The sequence below is a fragment of the Symsagittifera roscoffensis genome, chromosome 7 (assembly GCF_963678635.1).
Source record: "Symsagittifera roscoffensis chromosome 7, txSymRosc1.1, whole genome shotgun sequence".
NCBI classification, from domain to species: domain Eukaryota; kingdom Metazoa; phylum Xenacoelomorpha; order Acoela; family Convolutidae; genus Symsagittifera; species Symsagittifera roscoffensis.
In genome coordinates, this window is record NC_087068.1 from 10,611,187 (window position 1) to 10,629,114 (window position 17,928).

General features: G+C 34.6%; 1 protein-coding gene and 1 long non-coding RNA gene across 4 annotated transcripts in view; one reads left to right on the forward strand and one right to left on the reverse strand.

The window, feature by feature from the left end:
- Positions 1 to 3,332, reverse strand: part of LOC134852135 (uncharacterized) — a 5,653-nt gene extending 2,321 nt beyond the window's left edge. Inside the window, exons 1-2 of the long non-coding RNA XR_010164277.1 lie at positions 2,914 to 3,332; positions 1,913 to 2,055 (exon numbers count right to left, since the gene is read on the reverse strand). This is a non-coding gene — a long non-coding RNA (uncharacterized LOC134852135). The remainder of the gene's footprint in view (positions 1 to 1,912; positions 2,056 to 2,913) is intronic.
- Positions 1 to 17,599, forward strand: part of LOC134851253 (uncharacterized) — a 425,551-nt gene extending 407,952 nt beyond the window's left edge. For all 3 annotated transcript variants that reach the window (XM_063867253.1, XM_063867255.1, XM_063867254.1), the window contains exons 6-15: positions 7,041 to 7,109; positions 7,949 to 8,069; positions 8,679 to 8,771; positions 10,803 to 10,972; positions 11,168 to 11,337; positions 11,786 to 12,033; positions 13,236 to 13,490; positions 14,165 to 14,325; positions 16,445 to 16,625; positions 17,178 to 17,599. In XM_063867253.1, coding sequence (XP_063723323.1) covers positions 7,041 to 7,109; positions 7,949 to 8,069; positions 8,679 to 8,771; positions 10,803 to 10,972; positions 11,168 to 11,337; positions 11,786 to 12,033; positions 13,236 to 13,490; positions 14,165 to 14,325; positions 16,445 to 16,625; positions 17,178 to 17,315 — 1,606 coding nt within the window. In that variant the 3' untranslated portion in view covers positions 17,316 to 17,599. The remainder of the gene's footprint in view (positions 1 to 7,040; positions 7,110 to 7,948; positions 8,070 to 8,678; positions 8,772 to 10,802; positions 10,973 to 11,167; positions 11,338 to 11,785; positions 12,034 to 13,235; positions 13,491 to 14,164; positions 14,326 to 16,444; positions 16,626 to 17,177) is intronic.
- Positions 17,600 to 17,928: the final 329 nt, after the last annotated feature.

The window sequence follows — 17,928 nt, forward strand, 5'->3', positions numbered from 1 at the left end:
ATCGACCTCATAAATGAGGAATTGGACGCAAAAAGTGAGAGAATTGCTGGTCAACAATGGGGTTAAACACTGCATTAAACTTGGCCAAAATGAGTTTGTTTTTCCCAAACGCAGAAAAGGTCATCAAATTTTTAGCAAGTACTAGAAAAAAATCGAGACATTTTTGGGCTTCAAAGTTTTGCATTTTTGATTTGGGTTTAAATTTGGTATAAAAATTTGTTTTGGGTTTCATAAACTATGATAAAGTCCTCGTTGGGGTTTAGGAACTTAGACGGCAGGAAATTAGACGATCCGAAAATAACGGAATTTGACTATAACTTACGTGCAAATTGCGTGAAACTTTTTTACAGACTTAAAATATCTTTTGGCTGAATAAATACTGGTTGTCCGTAACGGTCGTCTAATTTGCTTGTCGTCTAATTTCCTAGGCCCCGTCCAGGTTGAATTCCGCATTTTTAATTCTACTTTTTTCACCTATTGGTTCGAAGTGGCTGTAGCTATCTATCTCTTAATTATTCACACACAAATCGCTGGTTGAGTGTATTTGCGGATCAACATACAAATTGCGGAATCCAGTGTTCGAGGTTGTTTGAGACGTTCACTAAGACATGCGATCATGCGAAGTACACTAACAATTGCGAAGCCTCTAACAAGTTGTGAAATCTATTATATATTTAAATGCGGGCTTCACTATCTCGCCATGTTTAAGCTTTTTCAACGTATTATTTTTGCATGTTAAACAAAAGAATTTTTTCACGTTTAAGCTATGTCGTATATTGCAATGGTTAAGGTTTTATTTTCGATTTTCCAGTTTAAATTCAGTGTTTGTTTCATCAAGTTTGAAATTAGCAACCCAATAGTAGGATATTGTCAGAGATTTCCCAGGTTCTGGCCTCCGTATATGAATAACCAAATCCTTTTAGTTTACAAGATAGGCAATTTTCTTGAGATTTTTCAAAAATTTTCAAAAAATTTCATGAAAAAAAATTTCTCAATTTTTGAAATTTTCACCCTGCAGTTGGGTACTGTCAGGGTACTCTCAGGGGTTGCGAATCTTGCCTCCAATTCTCACTTCTCAAATCCTTATAGTTTTCTAGATATGACGTTTTTTATGATTTTTTCAGAAAATTTTCAAAAACTTAGATTTTAAAAAATTCCAAAACGTTGAAGATCATAACCATTTTGTTGGATTTTGTGAGGGTACTAGATATAAAAAATTTCACAAAACTTGAAATTACCATCTCTGTAGTGAGGCTCTGTCAGGATACTCTCAGCAGTTGCGAGTTTTGCCGCCGAATATGACTGCTCAAATCCTACTAGTTTTCGAGATATGACGTTTTTTATAATTTTCTCCGAAATTTTCAAAAAAAAATTAAACGTTAAAACTTTCCAAAACTTTGAAGATCTCAATCCTATTATTGGAATCTGTGAGGGTACTCTCGGGGGGTTGCGAATCTTGCCTCTTAATATGGCTGCTCAAATTCTTGTAGTTTCCGCGATATGACGTTTTTTTAGGATTTTTTTCAAAATTTTTCAGAAAACTTAGGTATAAAAAATTTCTCAAAACTTGAAATTACCATCTCTGTAGTGAGGCTTTGTCAAGGTACTCTCAGGAGTTGAGAATTTTGTCTCCCAATATGACTGCTCAAAACCTTGCAGTTTTCCAGATATGACGTTTTTTTGTGATTTTTTCAAAAAATTTTCATGAAAATCAAATTAATTTTTCAAAGTGTGAAATTCCCAACCTGAAGTTGGGGGGCTGTCAGAGTACACTCGAAAAATGCAGATCTGATTTCCAATATATGCGGTTTTTTATGAGTACCGAACTTCACTTTTCAAGGCTTATTTTGTTCCTCTTGAAGTGTTAGAAATTTTGAAATGCAGCTTAGCATCTATGTTTGATTTGACATACCTGGTTGATTATTCTGGAGTTGAAATGTATGATTTGCGTCTCGAGTGATCGCATGCAGATTATGAGCAGAAGAGAGAGGAAAAATCCTACGTAGAAAATAAGGACACCTAGCAGGGACGCTTTGATAGTCTCGAATGTGGTGACTGAAATAAGTTGTTGCAAGGGTTGCAAATGTTAAACCTGATGATTTTTTGTTATCAAATCGGCCTTCATATAAATCTGGTACATGATTGTCTCATCATTGGACTTAGTTGAATACATAATGGGTTAAAAACGAACGAAAAATTTAAATGTGAATTAGGCGTCGACCTGATTTTTGATCATGCATCGTTGCGAGTTGAAACGTTCAACGAAACATCCGAAATGTTTGACAGTTTTTAAGAGTCAAGAAACGTAATGAAGACCCTAGATAGTTCTTGGTGATTTTTTTTTCATGAAAATTTGTTCAGACTCTAATCTGATGTTTGCGGTTTGTCTATGGTTTCTTTTTAAGTTCAGTTCATTTCTTTTGTTAAAAGATAGGCTAACTCCACTGTCGAATAGCAAAAGTGTAAAGGCCACAAAAACGTGATCATCTTCTAGTTTCGAGAGTAGATTTAAAGTTTCAGATGTCCCAGTAAAAAAAGTACCGATCAGTCCAGTTTTCTCAAATTGGATTAATTTAATCAAAAAGCGCCAATCAAAAACTGTTCTTGAAGTTTAAAGGGCTATAATGCTCTTTTTTTTCAGTTTGAAATTCGAAAGCTGAAGTTTTTTCAAAAAATAAGTCTGTTTTTTTTTCTTGCATTCATGACTCTTTTCCAACTATCTTGGCTATAATTGAAATTTTAGATTTACATGAAACAAATTGAGATTCAAAGGCTAATAAAAACAAACAAACTATTATAGAAAATAAGGTTTGATCGTTATTTGTCGACAAAAGAAAATGTCAGAAGTTTTTGACAGAAGAAAATGTCAAAAGGTTTTTTGGGTTAAAAGTATCAATTACTTTCAGTTATTACTTTTCGCAACCCTCTCGATGCAATGTGTTTCCTTGATCTGATTCTGACATGTATATCAGAACTCGGTATGAAATTGGATGCGACGAATGATAAGTTTTAAACTCGAAATTAACATATGCTTCTGTTCGATATAACAAGATAGGTGCTGCTTAATAAAAAGTAAATTCCGAAAAAAAAGAAGCGCAAAACTATGATTTTTAACTGCGTAGAATGCAATTTAAATGTGAATAAAATTGTGAAATTGTTTGTATTTTTAGTAGTTAGTTGGGCTCAGGTTTTTAAAACTGCCATTTTAATTAAGCTTTCCATAATTTTACCTGTTCAATTAAAATTAATTCCGGTTAAATTAACTATTTTTGGTAAGTATCATTTTATATTGCCATTGGTGGCAAGCAAATGGTGTCGTGGATGATAAATTACTGTTCTCAAATAAAATAAATGGCATTATAAATTTAACTTTGGAATAATCAATCGAGCTTTGTAATCAAATAACAAAATCTCTCAGGGTAGAATTCGGAAACTGTCTATCTGTTCAAATTCATTATAAAGGTGATCTGTCTTAGTTTTAGACAGTTACAAAGACTTTTAATTTCCGTTAGAAACAGCAGCATGTGATTTGCAAAATTTTATAGAAAAAAAGTAGATCTGACAGTAAGCACGCCTCTTGAAACCTCTGGGTCTGAAAATGAATAGCAAACGAAATTTCTTGAAAGCTTAGTTAAAGAAGCCTTGCATTCAGTTTTTAATTGTTGAACTTTTTCCGATATTTTAAAAATTATTATGAAGGAACTTTGTTTTCAAATGTTTTTCATCCTTTCTTATCTGTACACCCTGAAAACGTTTTCGTTCACTCTATGGATATAACTTGAGAAGTTCCACTTGCGAAGTATATACAGCGGTGAAGGGCTTCAAGGTTGAGGCTTCGGAAGAATTTTCGTCAAAAACCAAGTGTTTTTCATTTTTTTTTTGCTTAGAGTCATGAACTTAGTGAAGACTAATATAGGTCGTTGATTTTTTTCAGTTAACTTTGTCTACGCTTACATTTGAATTTAGTGGTTTGACTTATGGTTTCTTTTCAAGTTCAGTTCATTCCCTTTGTTAAAAGGAAAGCAAACTCCACTATCGAACAGCGAAAGTGTGAATGTCTCGAAAAACGTGATCGACTTCGGATTTCGAAATGGATTTTAAGACATAGATTTGCCTGCGGAATAAACAATTTATCTATTAATCTAGCCCGCTCAAATTGGGTTTTTTTTTCAAAAAAGTAGCAATACTAAATTTTAGTTGAAAATCAAAGAGCTTTGAGGCCCTATATGTTTTTTTAATTTTTTTTTTCTGAAAAAGTCATTATTTCTAATTACTTGCGTTAATTGACTTTTTGACTGTCTGTTGGCTAAGTACCTGTTTTGAATGTGACATTCTTGGCGCGTTATTTTTTCATTTAAATCATTTCCGTGTTAGATCTATAATTTTTGCGTTTTATCACTATTGTTTTTCGGTGATTTATGATAGCCGCAATGGACACTATTTGGTTGCATTTTTAAGTGTCGTGCTTTTTTTCAGGAAAGTTTTAAAATTTGAGCAGTCTACTTGGATTTTTAACTTTTTGAGTTTTGATTTCTTTCTAATTTTTTTTTAATTCATTTGCTAAAAGTAAGGCAAGTTCCACTCTGGAAACAATAGAATTAAACTTAAAATCCCATTGGAATAAAAAACACATTGATCTGTTTCCTCAAATTCACCATAAAACTGTCAAGCAAAGAGCTCAAAGGTCATGTATTATTTTTTTTTTGAAATTCGAAAGGTAATTTATAAAAAAATGGTTTCCTTGAGCTCATTGACTTTTTTCTACGTGCTTGTTAGCTATATTTACTAACTAACAAACATAGCGTTAGTGTTATACTACGACCATTCTTTTTTTCCAACCTTCTTTTAAACTCATCAAATGAACCGAAAAAAGCTATTTGTTTCAAGCAACACAACAAAAATAAGAACTCGACTTCAGCAGTTTTCCAACTCAATATATCTCGCATTTTTTTTGAAACGCATCATTTTTTCATAATGTGGCTTCATGCTTTCCATTTTATTACATCCAAAGTTAGTATGGATGCCTCCACTTTGTTATATTCCGAACTATTGTTTGCAACATGTGTCTTTTTATATTTGGTGCCACTTTTGCTGATGGCATCGGCAATTTGTTATCATATGTATCTGCTTTATTCGTGACTAGTGTTTGCCGGCTGTTAAGCGTTCGTGGTCGAGATGGTAGGGCGTGAGACTTCAAATCTCGGTGTTTTTTACTAATTCGAGCTTTATTTCTATCTTTTCTTATTTCACTTTATAAAGCTGCTTTTTTGTGTTCTCGCTATTGTCGTGTTCTCGCTATGAGTTTATTTTTAGTCATGGTTTTTGCTTGCTATTCCAATGATAGAATATGGAAAGAATCTGAGTGTTTTCCTTGCAAAGTTTTTTATATCAAAGAAATCTTATTGAAACACTTCAAGTTGTGATTCGAAAAATTATTGCAGTGTTAAAAACGTATGCTTCGCTTTTCCGACAGAGTTTTGATGCATTGTCTTTTGCGATCGTGCAGTACAATTGCCAATCAATACTGCGAGTAAATCCAAAATAATGCGAGGTTTTTTGGCTTGTAGCAAAATAGTAATCTTATATCTGAAAGTTCAGTTTTCTTTCCGCGCTTCAAACTGAATTTTTCCGCAAACCCTGGAAAAATATAGAAACATCAAAAATGAGTCCATTTTTCTAACACTTCAGCTAGCAGTTGTATGAGTTTTTTATCTTCGGGAACTCTGATCGAAATCTTTTGTGCCATTCGCATATCATTTGGATGCGCTTATTGCTCTGACCAGCACAGGGTTGAGAAAAAACTTATGGACTAGGTAGGGTGTGATTTTTGACGCAAACTCAGGCGCAACGAGAAAATATTAGATGCGTTCGAGTTATAAATCTTATAAATCTTAATAAAGCGCCTGAAGTCCTGATAAGATTCCAAAATTTTTTTGTTTTTCACATTAACTTACCGCTTAAAAGTGGGTAGAATCAGATTGCTATTTTATTTTAACTATGAACACCCTATTCAATCGGAATATTTCATTATTCAACCCAACCCTATTCTTTTCTCTAAAAATTTGAGAAATATAAAAAATTAGGAAACTTGCCAGAAATTCAAGCGACTCCTGTTTTATCCGCATTTTGTGTATTCAAGCGAGCATCGACTGGTGTATTCAAGCGAACTAAAAGCTTATCGGTGAAAGTTTGGCTTACGAAATTTCTTTTAGTGTTCGAATCGGTTTTCAAGTGAAGACACTAATTTTGGTCGTGTTTTTTACTGATTTTTTTCAGGAAAGTTTTGATCACGGTCAAATTTGATTTTTAGCGTTTTTGAGTTTGTTTTCTTTTGAAATTCCTTTAAATGCATTTGCTAAAATGAAGGAAAATTATGCTCTCATTTTGAAAGTGGAAATGGAGCTAAAACATGCAATCACTTTTTGTTTAGAAAATGGATTTTACCAGAGTTAAAAAATGCCTGTTCAAATTTTTTTTTTCATTTCTCCAAGTGGGTAGTTTTATGAACAAAGTGTCTATCATAAAAGATAGTAAATGGTATATATCCAATTGTAAATGTAGAACTGGCGAAAATTATAGCTCCTCGCTTCTTGTTCAAAAGTGGCTAAACTTTTAAGGCTCACCAGTGGAATAAGCAGAACAACTGATACTTTGTCTTTTTATGTTTATTTAGTCGAGCATGTATCAATCAACAAGGTTCTTAGAATTGTAGGAGCTTTCATTCCGCACGCCTAGCTCAATTTTATTTCCTTTTAATAATCAGTTATTACTCAAAGAGGCAGTGTAACTAACTCGCATTATCTAAAGAATAAGGATGAAACTTTTGCATAGTCGTAGAAAAAATATATTCTTCTATTATCCAGACGCATATCTAGGACTCTCTTGATAAGGAGATTTAAAAAAAACACCTTTTGTTTAGGTCAACCAAATAAAATTTTTGAGTTTTCCCAAAAACGCTTTAAAAATAATCTTTTTCTACTGAAATAGTGTCATGCACAAAAGTTATCCTCGATTATCGTGAGTGTATTTTTTTGTTCTAGGCAGTTGTCAGAGGAAGATGCCTATGTACAAGACAGAGCAACCATCCTTCAGTTCCACAAAGCCTACAAGTGAGTGAATTTATTTTCAGATCAAAACTAACAGCTGCATAAGTCAAAATCCTGATTCTTTGAATCTTGATCTTTCCAGGTTCTTGATATCCAAAGGAAAAAAGTAAGAACAATAGTTACGGTTGCAATTAGCAAACATTATCCAATCAGACCATTTTTTTTTTCAGGAAAAAAAACTTGTCTAACAGAATCACAATACTTTTCTCAAGTCATTTCTTTCGTCAAAAACAGATAAATTGTGAGAATTTCTGCATTTTAAATGACCTGTTTTTATTTTTTTGTTTGTATATTAACTATCTCTGATTTGGTATGGTTTCAGTTTTCTCGTTTTTTTTTGTTTCAGTGGCTCAAAAGGTTTCGGCTTATAATACATCGGCTTAGTGGCCCCTTTATGCGTCCGTTGATGGGCTAAAAAAGAGTTTATTATGCGCGTATGTGTTGTTAGGGGGGCCTTAAAAACAATTTTTTGAAAAAGTTCTTCGTAAGATTTGTGCTGATGTCATTTAACATTCAAATGTTTTAATTGGAATGTTTTTTTCTCAAAATCAATTTTATTCAAAACTATTTGAAACAAACATGAAAATTTAGTTTGATTTCATTTTTTGCACGTTTATACGTTTTCCGACTTAGCGGTTGATTTTCTGTCAACTAGTTTGCCCTGATATGTCTTTGAGTTGTATCGCAAGTTGTGCGAAGCTCCACTGTACCTCTGTATATTAAATTGTTTCCCCAAATAGAAATTCCCTGAATATTTCCATGAATTGGGTTAACACCTGGTTGAGCGCCCCCAGCCTATTTATACAGCAGCCTGTTTTCATCGACGCTTTTGTTACTTTTAGGTCTGGCAAGTTGACCCCTTCTGAAGTGGGCGAGTGTGTGATCAAGAGGATAGAGGAGCTAAAGGCCCGCAAATTGGACCTCAACATTGTCACACAGTATGACCCACAGGACATCAGGGAGGTATGCCATATTTCTACCCTTGTTGAGTTCGGTACTTGAAGTGGGAAACGGTTCATTGTCATATAAAGTATGGAGAGACCAGTGATGAGAAAGCATATCGATTTACAAATATAATATAAATACGGATTAGAAAAAGCAAGTGTCAATCATAAGGTGTGGCTGGAAATATCTTTTTTTTCCAATGATATCGACGTGGAGCATGTTATTAGATGGTATCGATTGTCTTATTTGGAAAAACTTAAATGTTGAAATTATGGTGCAAGTATTTGAACTATTAGGTAATTTGTCAAGGCCGCAATCTAAAAAGTCGGTTTCGGTCTTGTTTCATTTCCAACTATAATTCGGTCGAAATATTGCTGTTCCAAATGTTGAAAGCCAAAACAATTTTCGGTTAAAATATTGCTGTTCCAAATGTTGAAAGCCGAAACAATTTTCGTTTTCTAGCTTTCCTAAACTTGTCGCAGCTGAAAATTTACCGTTGTTTTCGTTTGATAACTTTCGGTTATGATCTTTTTTCAACGTCGGTTTTTGATCTTTTTTCATTTCCAACTATTTTTCTGTGAATAGTTCAACATTTATAATAGGTTTATAATTAGTAATTGATTTCAGCTAGCGGCTGCCAGCACTGAGAGGTACAAGAGTGGTAATGTGTTGTCTGTATTGGATGGCACTCCAATGGGCGTCAAGGACTTCCTCAAAGTGGTATGCTAAGTCAATCCAGTAACTAGCATTTGCGGGCACCTTTAGTATATTTCCAACCATCGGCAGTTTAATAGCTTTTATTCGTCCTTTATTAATGGATAGTGTTAGCTCATGGTTAATAAAAAGAGGTATCGTGAAAATGTATGGGATTTGCGTTAATGATTTTTTTGCGACGCTTTATGGACTCAAAAAGCCAGTCTTCTTGAACCATTCTTGTAAATTTCTTGAAAAATCTGAAGTTAAGGGACCATTGCATTTAATAAACGGCTACGCCCTGTTTTTTAGAAGAAAAAAATTATAGCGGTAGAAAATGTTTTAAGAGTCGATGAATGTAGAGAAGAGTTTGATGTATATCGTGATCATTTTTTTTTTCAAGAAAAGTCTGGAAATTTTTTCACGCTCAAATTTGATTTTTCGCGGTTTGACTGTCGATTTTATCGCGCTTGCGAATAGCAAGCGTTATCAAATCGGATAAATAGACTTTTTTCGGGTTAACAATTAGTTAAACAGAATCATTTGAATCATTTTTTCTTTGGTTCATAGCAAATTAAAAGTCAGACGTTAATTCGCAAATGTGGCGAAGATCTAACACATCTGCCTTTAGAGACAAAGGTCAATGGTTCTACTCTGTCCAGGACATGTTTTTTTTTTAAACGGAAAATTATCCGGGCGTCAAAAGTTTTTGTCTGTCCTCTGTTTGTCTTCTTATTTTTGTCGTCTTAGTTCCCGCAGAAATGTTCTTTTAAGCTCTTTTAAGAAATGTTTCTCTTAAGCTCTTTGTTAAGTGTTTAATGGTGCAGGTTTTTTTGTTTCGGGGATTTTAAGACTTTTTTGCAATTTGAATTTTATTGACAAAAAACCATCTTTTGAAAAAAAATCAATTTTTGCTTGTAATAATAGCCACTCATTTTGTATCGCAAGTTGTGTGAAGCTCATCTTCACCTGGTGTTTTAAGTTCAGTTCTTTGCCATTGTTGAAAGAAAGGCAAGCTCCACTATTGCACAGCAAAAGTTCTAAGGTCACGAAAAGCGTGATCGACTTATAGTTTTGGAATTGGATTATAGTTTTCAGATTTACCAGCGGATTAAAAACTTTAACTATTGACCCAGTGTTTTTAAACTGAGTTAACTTTAGCAGACAGAAAAAGTTGTCGATCATCTATTGTGCTGGTAGTTCAAAGGGGTCAGTTTGGTGGAATTTTTGCTGCATAGCTTTTTTGTTGTAGCTATTGTTTGTAAATTTTCAAGTGACTGTGAGCAGATTCCAGGACGTGTGACTCACAATCTCCAGTTCGGAGGTTTGATTCCGGCACGTAATATAATTTTAAGATTTCAATGCTTATTTTTATTTGTTTTTTAATTTTTTAGTTTTGTTTTTGCCTTTTTACTGTTGTTTGTGTGTAAATCTGTGTAAATGCTCTGGGCCTGTTTTCTGGTGATTGATTTTGTATAGTAAGATCTTAATGTACAAAATTGTGGGAGCATACGCTTGCAGAAAAGAAAATTTTGTCACAAATTTGCGCAAATAAATTTTAGGCGGCCTTTTGCTATATGTAAAAACTCTTACGCTGTACTGAACGTTTTGGGCGAAACAGGGTGTGTATTTTTGCGCAGAAGCGCATAGAATGTTGCATTCATCCCAATTAATGCATTTATGAAAGCTTCTAGGTATATATGCTTTATTTGAGTCCAATTTAGTTTCATCTGCTAAAAGTTAGGTTAATTGCGCAATCCAGTTACAAAAGTGAAAAGATCACGAAAAAGCGAAATAAATTTTACCTATTGAACCAGTTTTTTCAAAATGAGTTAATTTTATCGAAAAAGTGTCAATCATAAATTGTTTTTGAATTTCAAAGAGCTGCAAGGCCGTCTATTTTGAAATTTTAAATTTAAAACTTGAAGTTTTTTTTAAAAGTCAATTTTTCTTTTCTGTTTCCTTGCGTTCATTGACTCTTTTCGAACTCTGTTGGGTCTGTTTAGAATTGATTATAAGCTATTTCTGTTCTAACTGTGATTTGATTCCTTGTTCTAGGACAAGTTCAAACTGACTTTCGGATTGGCCAACAAGGGAGACAGTGAGAGGGAGCAGCAGGCAATGGAGGACAGTGCAGTGTTGCGCATGAGGATGGCGGGAGTTGTCATCATTGGCATCACCAGTGCACACGAGGGGGGACTGGGGGGCACGGGGGCGGCCATCAACAGGTGAGGTGGGGAGCCTTAACAACTATTCTTGTACATATACTGATTAAATCATACATATTACGTTTTTACGATGCGACGATGTATGGGGCTAGAACAGTAGCCCAGATAATTACAATGTGAATTTTTTTGACTCTTGTAACAATAGTTTTCGTTCTATATCTAAGAATATCCACTTGTGTGTTGTTGTGTTATTAGGAAGAATTTCCACGTGCGATCTGCAATGAACACAGACTACTGTGCGGGAGGGAGTAGTGGGGGAAGTGGGGCTGCGGTGGGGGCGGGGCTGTGTCCTCTTGCACTGGGGACAGATGGGGGAGGGTCTATTAGGATACCAGCCTCATTCAATGGAATAGTGGGAGTGAAAGGTACGTTCCACATCCTCCCCAAACCTCAGTTTCTCAAAAACTTTGTCTTCGATTTTCAGTCTGAGTTAGCTTGTAGGTTGATCTTGCACCAATTAAAGCTGATGAATGTATCGTGTTTTCCCATCATACTAACCAATAGACTAATGGCTAATGACTAATTGTTATGGCCCGCTTTTCAGATGACGGCAAAGTGAGTCCATATTGTTGGAGATCAAGTAATTTGATAATCAATAACAGCCTAAACTTCAGAATAACGCAGGAAAATGGCATAATAGACACGATAGCCCAGAAACTAACCAAGGTCTGACGATGGCCTCTCAGGCTGATGCTTGATGGTTGTAAATGCAGTTAATGAAATAATACAATGCTATATAGGCCTGAATACAATTTTATTGTATTATATTGTTATTATATTAGGAGTTGAATGTTTTTCATCTGATTTTTCTAGCTACATTTGCCCGTGTTGCTTCTGATCTGAACCGGTCTCCCCTGGTTCACACTGGACCACTCTGTTGGACAGTAGCGGATGCCCTGGCAGCCTACCACTACATATCAGGGCCCTCTCTCAGACCGACTCCCAGTTTGACCTCGTTTGTGCCTCCGAAGATACAGTTCAGAGATGGGTTTCAGGAACACTTCATAAGTGGAACTCTACCTGAGGGATTCAAAGTGGGAATCGATTTCGCCTATGTCAAGGTTGGTCTGAGTCAAAAAATTGAATTATACCGATTGTATTAAGATTCGATGAACTCAGCTCAGACTATGATATAGGTTGCAATGCATTTTTTCCGTTTTTTCAAGAAAAATCTTAAAATTTCTTCAGGCTCATTTACTTTTTCATGGTTTGACTTTTGATTTTTTTAAAGTTCAGTTCATTTCTATTGTTAAAAGGAAGGCAAGCTCCACTGTCGAATAGCAAAAGTGCAAAGGTCACAAAAACGTGATTGACTTGTAGTTTCGAAAGTAGAATTTAATTTTCAGATTTCCCAGCGAAATGAAAATTTTACCTATTGATCCAGTTTTCTCAAATTGGGTTAGTTTTATCTAAGAAGCACCAATCATAATTTGTCCGTGAAATTCAAAGTGATTTGAAGGCATCCATTTTTTTCTTCGAATATCGAAAGTTTCTTTTTCTGTTTACCTGCGTTCATTTACTATTTTCCAACTGTCTCTTGGCTATGTTCGTAGTTTTGAGCGGGAAGTCTTAAATGCGGAAAAAGCTATTTTGATGTCCCTATCTGACGACAAGCATTCCATATTGACCAGTAAAAAATTGGCTCTTCCCCAAAATCCGAGTTGAAGCAATTGACTTCAGTCAGGGTATTTTTCATGGGCTTTATTCATGAAATGAAAAACCAATCACAAGTTAAAATCAAAAAAAGGTAATTATAAATCGAAATTGTTCCAATTGTTCACAATTCAAATCTGATATCTGAACCAAAAGGGAGCTAAAGACAATTAAGATTACAAAATTAATAATCTCGGTGAATCTTAAGTAATCATTATCAAATATACTCGTGTTAATGAATCAGAAATAATGTCTGTCTTTGGTAAAGAACAGATGCAGGTTCCATGTATGTGGTTTGCTTATCCTCCATCACTAATATCGACCTTACGTTTCTTACTTTTTAGCCTATTGCCCGAGCAGGTAAAAAGCACTGATTATTGGTCAGTGAAATAATAACTGTTATACATAACCCCGTAATTTAACATGTCAATTGTGCGTCTATGGCTGATTTTTCTTCATGTGATTTTTCATCTAGTTAATTACATTTTCAATCATAATGTGGAATCTTTGGTTCCTTAGATCTAATGGAACCTGAGATTTTTCATTCATAAAGTTTGTCTTTAATTTTAAGAGCGTTCAATTGCAATTTGAACCTACTTTTGGTTTACAGCAAGCATATGACGAGCAAGTGGGAGAATGTGTGTTGAAAATGGCGGAGAAACTGAAGCAAAAGGGAGCCCAGATTGTGCCTGTGAACTTTCCAGAGATATTTGAGAGCTTCCGTGCATTCGTGGTGACATTTGGGGCCGAGGGTGTATTCCACACGACATATGGCGAGTTCAACAAGTACAAGGACGACTATTCGTCCAATTTGGTGTTGCTGCACACTTTGAGTTCAAAAATCAAAGCATCCCATTTTCTCTTAGTGAGTCACAGTTTGGTAAAACACGTTCAGATACCCTCTGATTTCGTTTCTTTTTGTTAATTGACTCTCAATAATATTTAAACTGTTCCTTTCAATATCAGATTATGAATGTGATATTGAAAGGAGCTTCTTAATTATTATAAAAAGTCAATTAACGAAGGAATTTTTGGTTAAAGTAAAAAAAAACGTTCTTGAGTAGCAAAATCTTCGCTCAACATTATAACTGTCTGTAATGCGAGGAAAAAATACAAATGGACTATCCTTAGACAGGCCACTAGAAGTCTACTGATAACTCTTCTGCGATTAGCAGGAACCACCACTTTTTGTTGAAGTGTCAATGAATCTAGTGATATGTTGCGTTGAATTTTTTCCAGAAAAAATTCTTGAAAGGTAATGACGCTCAATGATTTTTCTCGTTTTTGTCTTAGTTTTTTTTTAAAGTTCAATTCAAATTCATTTGCTAAAAGAAAGGTAAGTTATGTTCTGGATTATCGAAAAATTTAAATGGTGCGAAACAGCGTGAAAAAATATCTTATGAAGCAGTTTTCTCAAATTGGGTTTGTTTTATCAAAAAGTTCATTTATCGAATTCAAATCAATTCGTACATTACATTATGAAATTTAATTAGTAAATTCAAAGAACGTATCGGTAAAATAGGCTATGTCTTTTTCTAGGCTGGCCAGCAGAAGACGCGTCTAATCCAGTTTGTGCGAGAGATAGTGGAGAGGGTGGATGTGATTCTGTTCCCTGGCACAGGAACGAAGCCTCCCCCAGTGCACCCGGGTGACCTCAAGTACGGGGTTGTCAATCTAGGTGGAGAGACAGAGATCGCAAGGTAAGTTATTATTCGATTCTCATTTTTTGTCAAATTAAGAGTTAAGGAACGATGTGAATTCTATTATGTAGGTCAGGGGGCATTCTTGTTCCGACCATTGAAAATGGAGAGGAACTTTGTATTCGGGTGTGTTGACACAAGCAAAGCTTGTGTTATAGTATGAACTCTTTTTTTCCAACCTAAGTCGCAAATATTTTTGCGACGCAAATATTGTTGCGACAAAGTGTGTTCATTTTGAAAGTGTTCATTTTGATCAATAACCAGCTATTAAGTACAGCCAATGTTAAGGATATTAACACGGACTATTATATATCAAATAGCCTTTTAGCTTCAAGGTATCATGGATATGTAGCGTAGAGGTAGGGAAGGAGACCCGCAACAAAATAAGAGGGTTTGAACCTGGGCAGGGTCGGATGTTTTTAATGAACATTTTTTCTTATACTAGCTAAAATGCGTCCGCTCTATAAATTGAAGTATGCTAGTTGGTAAATTTCTTTTTTTTTTCAAATTGACTGGTTTTGCTGATGCGTCATAATTGGCTTGCGTCACTTAGCAATTATGTAGTTTCAATTGGCGGGTGTCACTTAAGAAATTTTGTAGACTCAAAGTTTTACTCATTCAGTTTTTCCCAGTAGCGTTATCGGTCAAATTTTTGCTTGTGTATGCGAAGTGCAACTTCGCCTCTGTGTTTGTTTTTTTTCTGTTTGTTTTCCACGCAAAATCAGCTACCACAAATAATCATCGGACTGGTTTGAGTTATATATCATATTAAAGCCCTTTCAGTCGTGATTCGGACGACATTAAAAAAATTCAAAAGTTTTACCGGTTTCGAGAAGAACCGGTTTGAAATTTTTGATTTTTTTCTCATTTCGAGTGAGTGAGCAGGCTTTCATTAGCTTATTTATGCTTAATTTAGGACTTGAAAATTTAGTTTCACTAAAATGTTGTTAGTTTTTGGAGTTATTAGCTTCATCCTAAGAATAAAAAAAATGGGAAAAAAATTTTGAAAAAAAATTATTGGTTTTATGATTTTTTTAAAATTATTTTCTTCAAAATTGTTTTCCAATTTGCATATTTTACAATGACTACGAAATTGCCTAAGCTCTACTTTTTCACTTTTTCGCTAAGATTCCTTTATCACACCTCGCCGAAAAGAAACGACACTAATTTGAAAAAATAATTTTGTTGTAATTTTTTAATAGTGGTCGGAACATTCTGTGCTACTTGCACAGTAGCCGACTATCCTTGTTTGTATTTTTTTTGTATTTGTCGATGGACATAGTTTAGACTCTTGTATAGATCGCAATGATTTTTGTTTTCAGCAAAAGTCTTAAATTTTGTTCAGTATCATGTACTTTTTCACGGTTTGGCTTTTGATTTCTTAAGGTCAGTTCATTTTTTTGTCAAAAGGAAGGCGATCTCCACTATCGAACAGCAAAAGTGTAAAGGTCACGAAAAACGAGATCGACTTCTAATTTCGAAAATGGAAATTAGTTATCAGATTTCCCAGCGACATCATATTAATCCAGTTTTCTCAAATTGGGTTAATTTTATCAAAAAACTCCCATCATAACTTGTTTTGAAAATTCAAAGAGCTTTGAGGGCATCTGTTTTTTTCTTTTGAAAGTTGAGATTTTTTCAAAAACAACAAGTCAGTATTTTTTTCTGTGTACTTGCGTTCTTTGACTCTTTTCCAACTCTGTCTTGGCTATGTTTCTAAGAATACAATCTTTCATGACGCCAGAAATATCTAATGCCCAAATATCTAAAATTGTGGTAGCCAGCTAGTTACAAAAGTGCAAATGTTAGGAAAATAATGTTTTGGTTTTAAAATTGGATTTTTATTTTGTTCCCTGCGAAATATAAACTTTTTTGATTGATCAAGTTTTCCCAAATTAGGTAAGTGTTTTAGAAGTTATTCGTTTATCATTAAGGATTCTGGAAATCTGAAGAGCTATAAGTTGATACAATTCGTTTGATGAAACGAAAGTTGAAAAAAAATGAGAAAAGGAATCAAGTTGATGGTTTATTCTTATTATGTTTTCTTTGGATACGTTCCGCAGATTTCAATAGAAATCTTTTCTTTGGAATTGCTTCATCTTATTTGCTTGTCACCCAGATATACCTGGTTGGGCAACATGACTGGACTCCCTGCAGTGCAAGTGCCAATGTGTTGGTACCAGATGGTCAACACCGATCCCTCTGAAGAGCCACAGACGAGTGAGGGAGAGAAAATTAAAACGGATGGCACGGATTATGTTGGCATCAAAGGAGACACTGATATTCCGTGTTCTATTCAGGTAAATTGAGTACAAAAGACTTTCAAAAAGAAACAAACATTTTCTAGGAATAAAAATGGGTTTAGATCCAATTTCGAGTCAAGTTTTTTTTCGTCATAATTTTCTTACGACGAAAAATTAGCTACGGCTGTCTTACAAGAGCTCGTCGTGCGGATTGCAGCCAACTTAAGATTTGAACCCGTCACCATAAGATTGCCTGTCGCCATCTCTACAGCTGCAACAAACTAATTATCATCATCATTTAATTAGGCCTTTTGAATTCTAAATCGACTATGTAGCATATAAGCCACTTATATAATGTACTTATGGCGCTTCTACCGTTTTCCCCTTATGTTATTTGCTGTTTTTTTTTCCACGTAGCTCAATTGTCATGAAAATTGACATGTGAATGCAGGACGCAATAACAAGCACGTTTTCTCCTCATAGTCAACTTCGTAAAATCAATGATTACGTTGTAAAACTGATGTTTCTGTACAAAAAATGACTTGGGAACGGTAGGAGAGCGGTATTTTTTTGAATGGTTCCGAATGAACATTTACGTATGCCCCATAGGTGCTCGGAAGTTGGTGGCGGGAGGACAACTCCTTCCTAGGAGCACGTGCTCTAGAGGTCATCCGAAACAGCATGATGGAGAAGAGATCAAAGGTCAAATTCCAGCTGAATCTCAACTCCATGCCTGTACCTGCCTAATACACTCAAGCATCTACGAATATATGAAAGCTTTAATTGAGAACACCAAAGAAACAAAAAAGAGAAAGAAAATCGACAAAGAAAGATTAATAGACGGAATCCAATGACAAAGAATCAAGAAGTCAAAATGATCTCACGCAACAAAATCCAAAATAGCCAAATATGAAAACTCACTTTAACTTTTTGATTGTTTGTAACGAAACAAGAAATATATTACGCTCTTTTCTATATACATTAAAGATTTTTTACTATTTGCGACAAAAAGTAGGGACAATTTTGCATCACTCAAGAAGAGTAATAATTAGAAAATTGGAAGATTCAGAACTCAAAATCTGGTAAATTTAGGTTATTTTCTGAAATTAGAAAGTTAAGGTATAATTTTTCACTCTGGGATTCGAAAGGTGCTTAAATTAGAAAAGAGCTACCCTGATCTCTGTGTTCAATGAAACTCATACAGTTGATTAGTCTGCTGCCAAGATAATGTCAGTAATAGCAAATGCTGCAGTTGATTTTTAGCAGTTTACTGCATTCAAATGAATACTCTACTCTTTAATTTTGTAAAAACAAATTTATATATTCTAGCTTCCTAATTGGTATTCTTATCCTTAAAAAT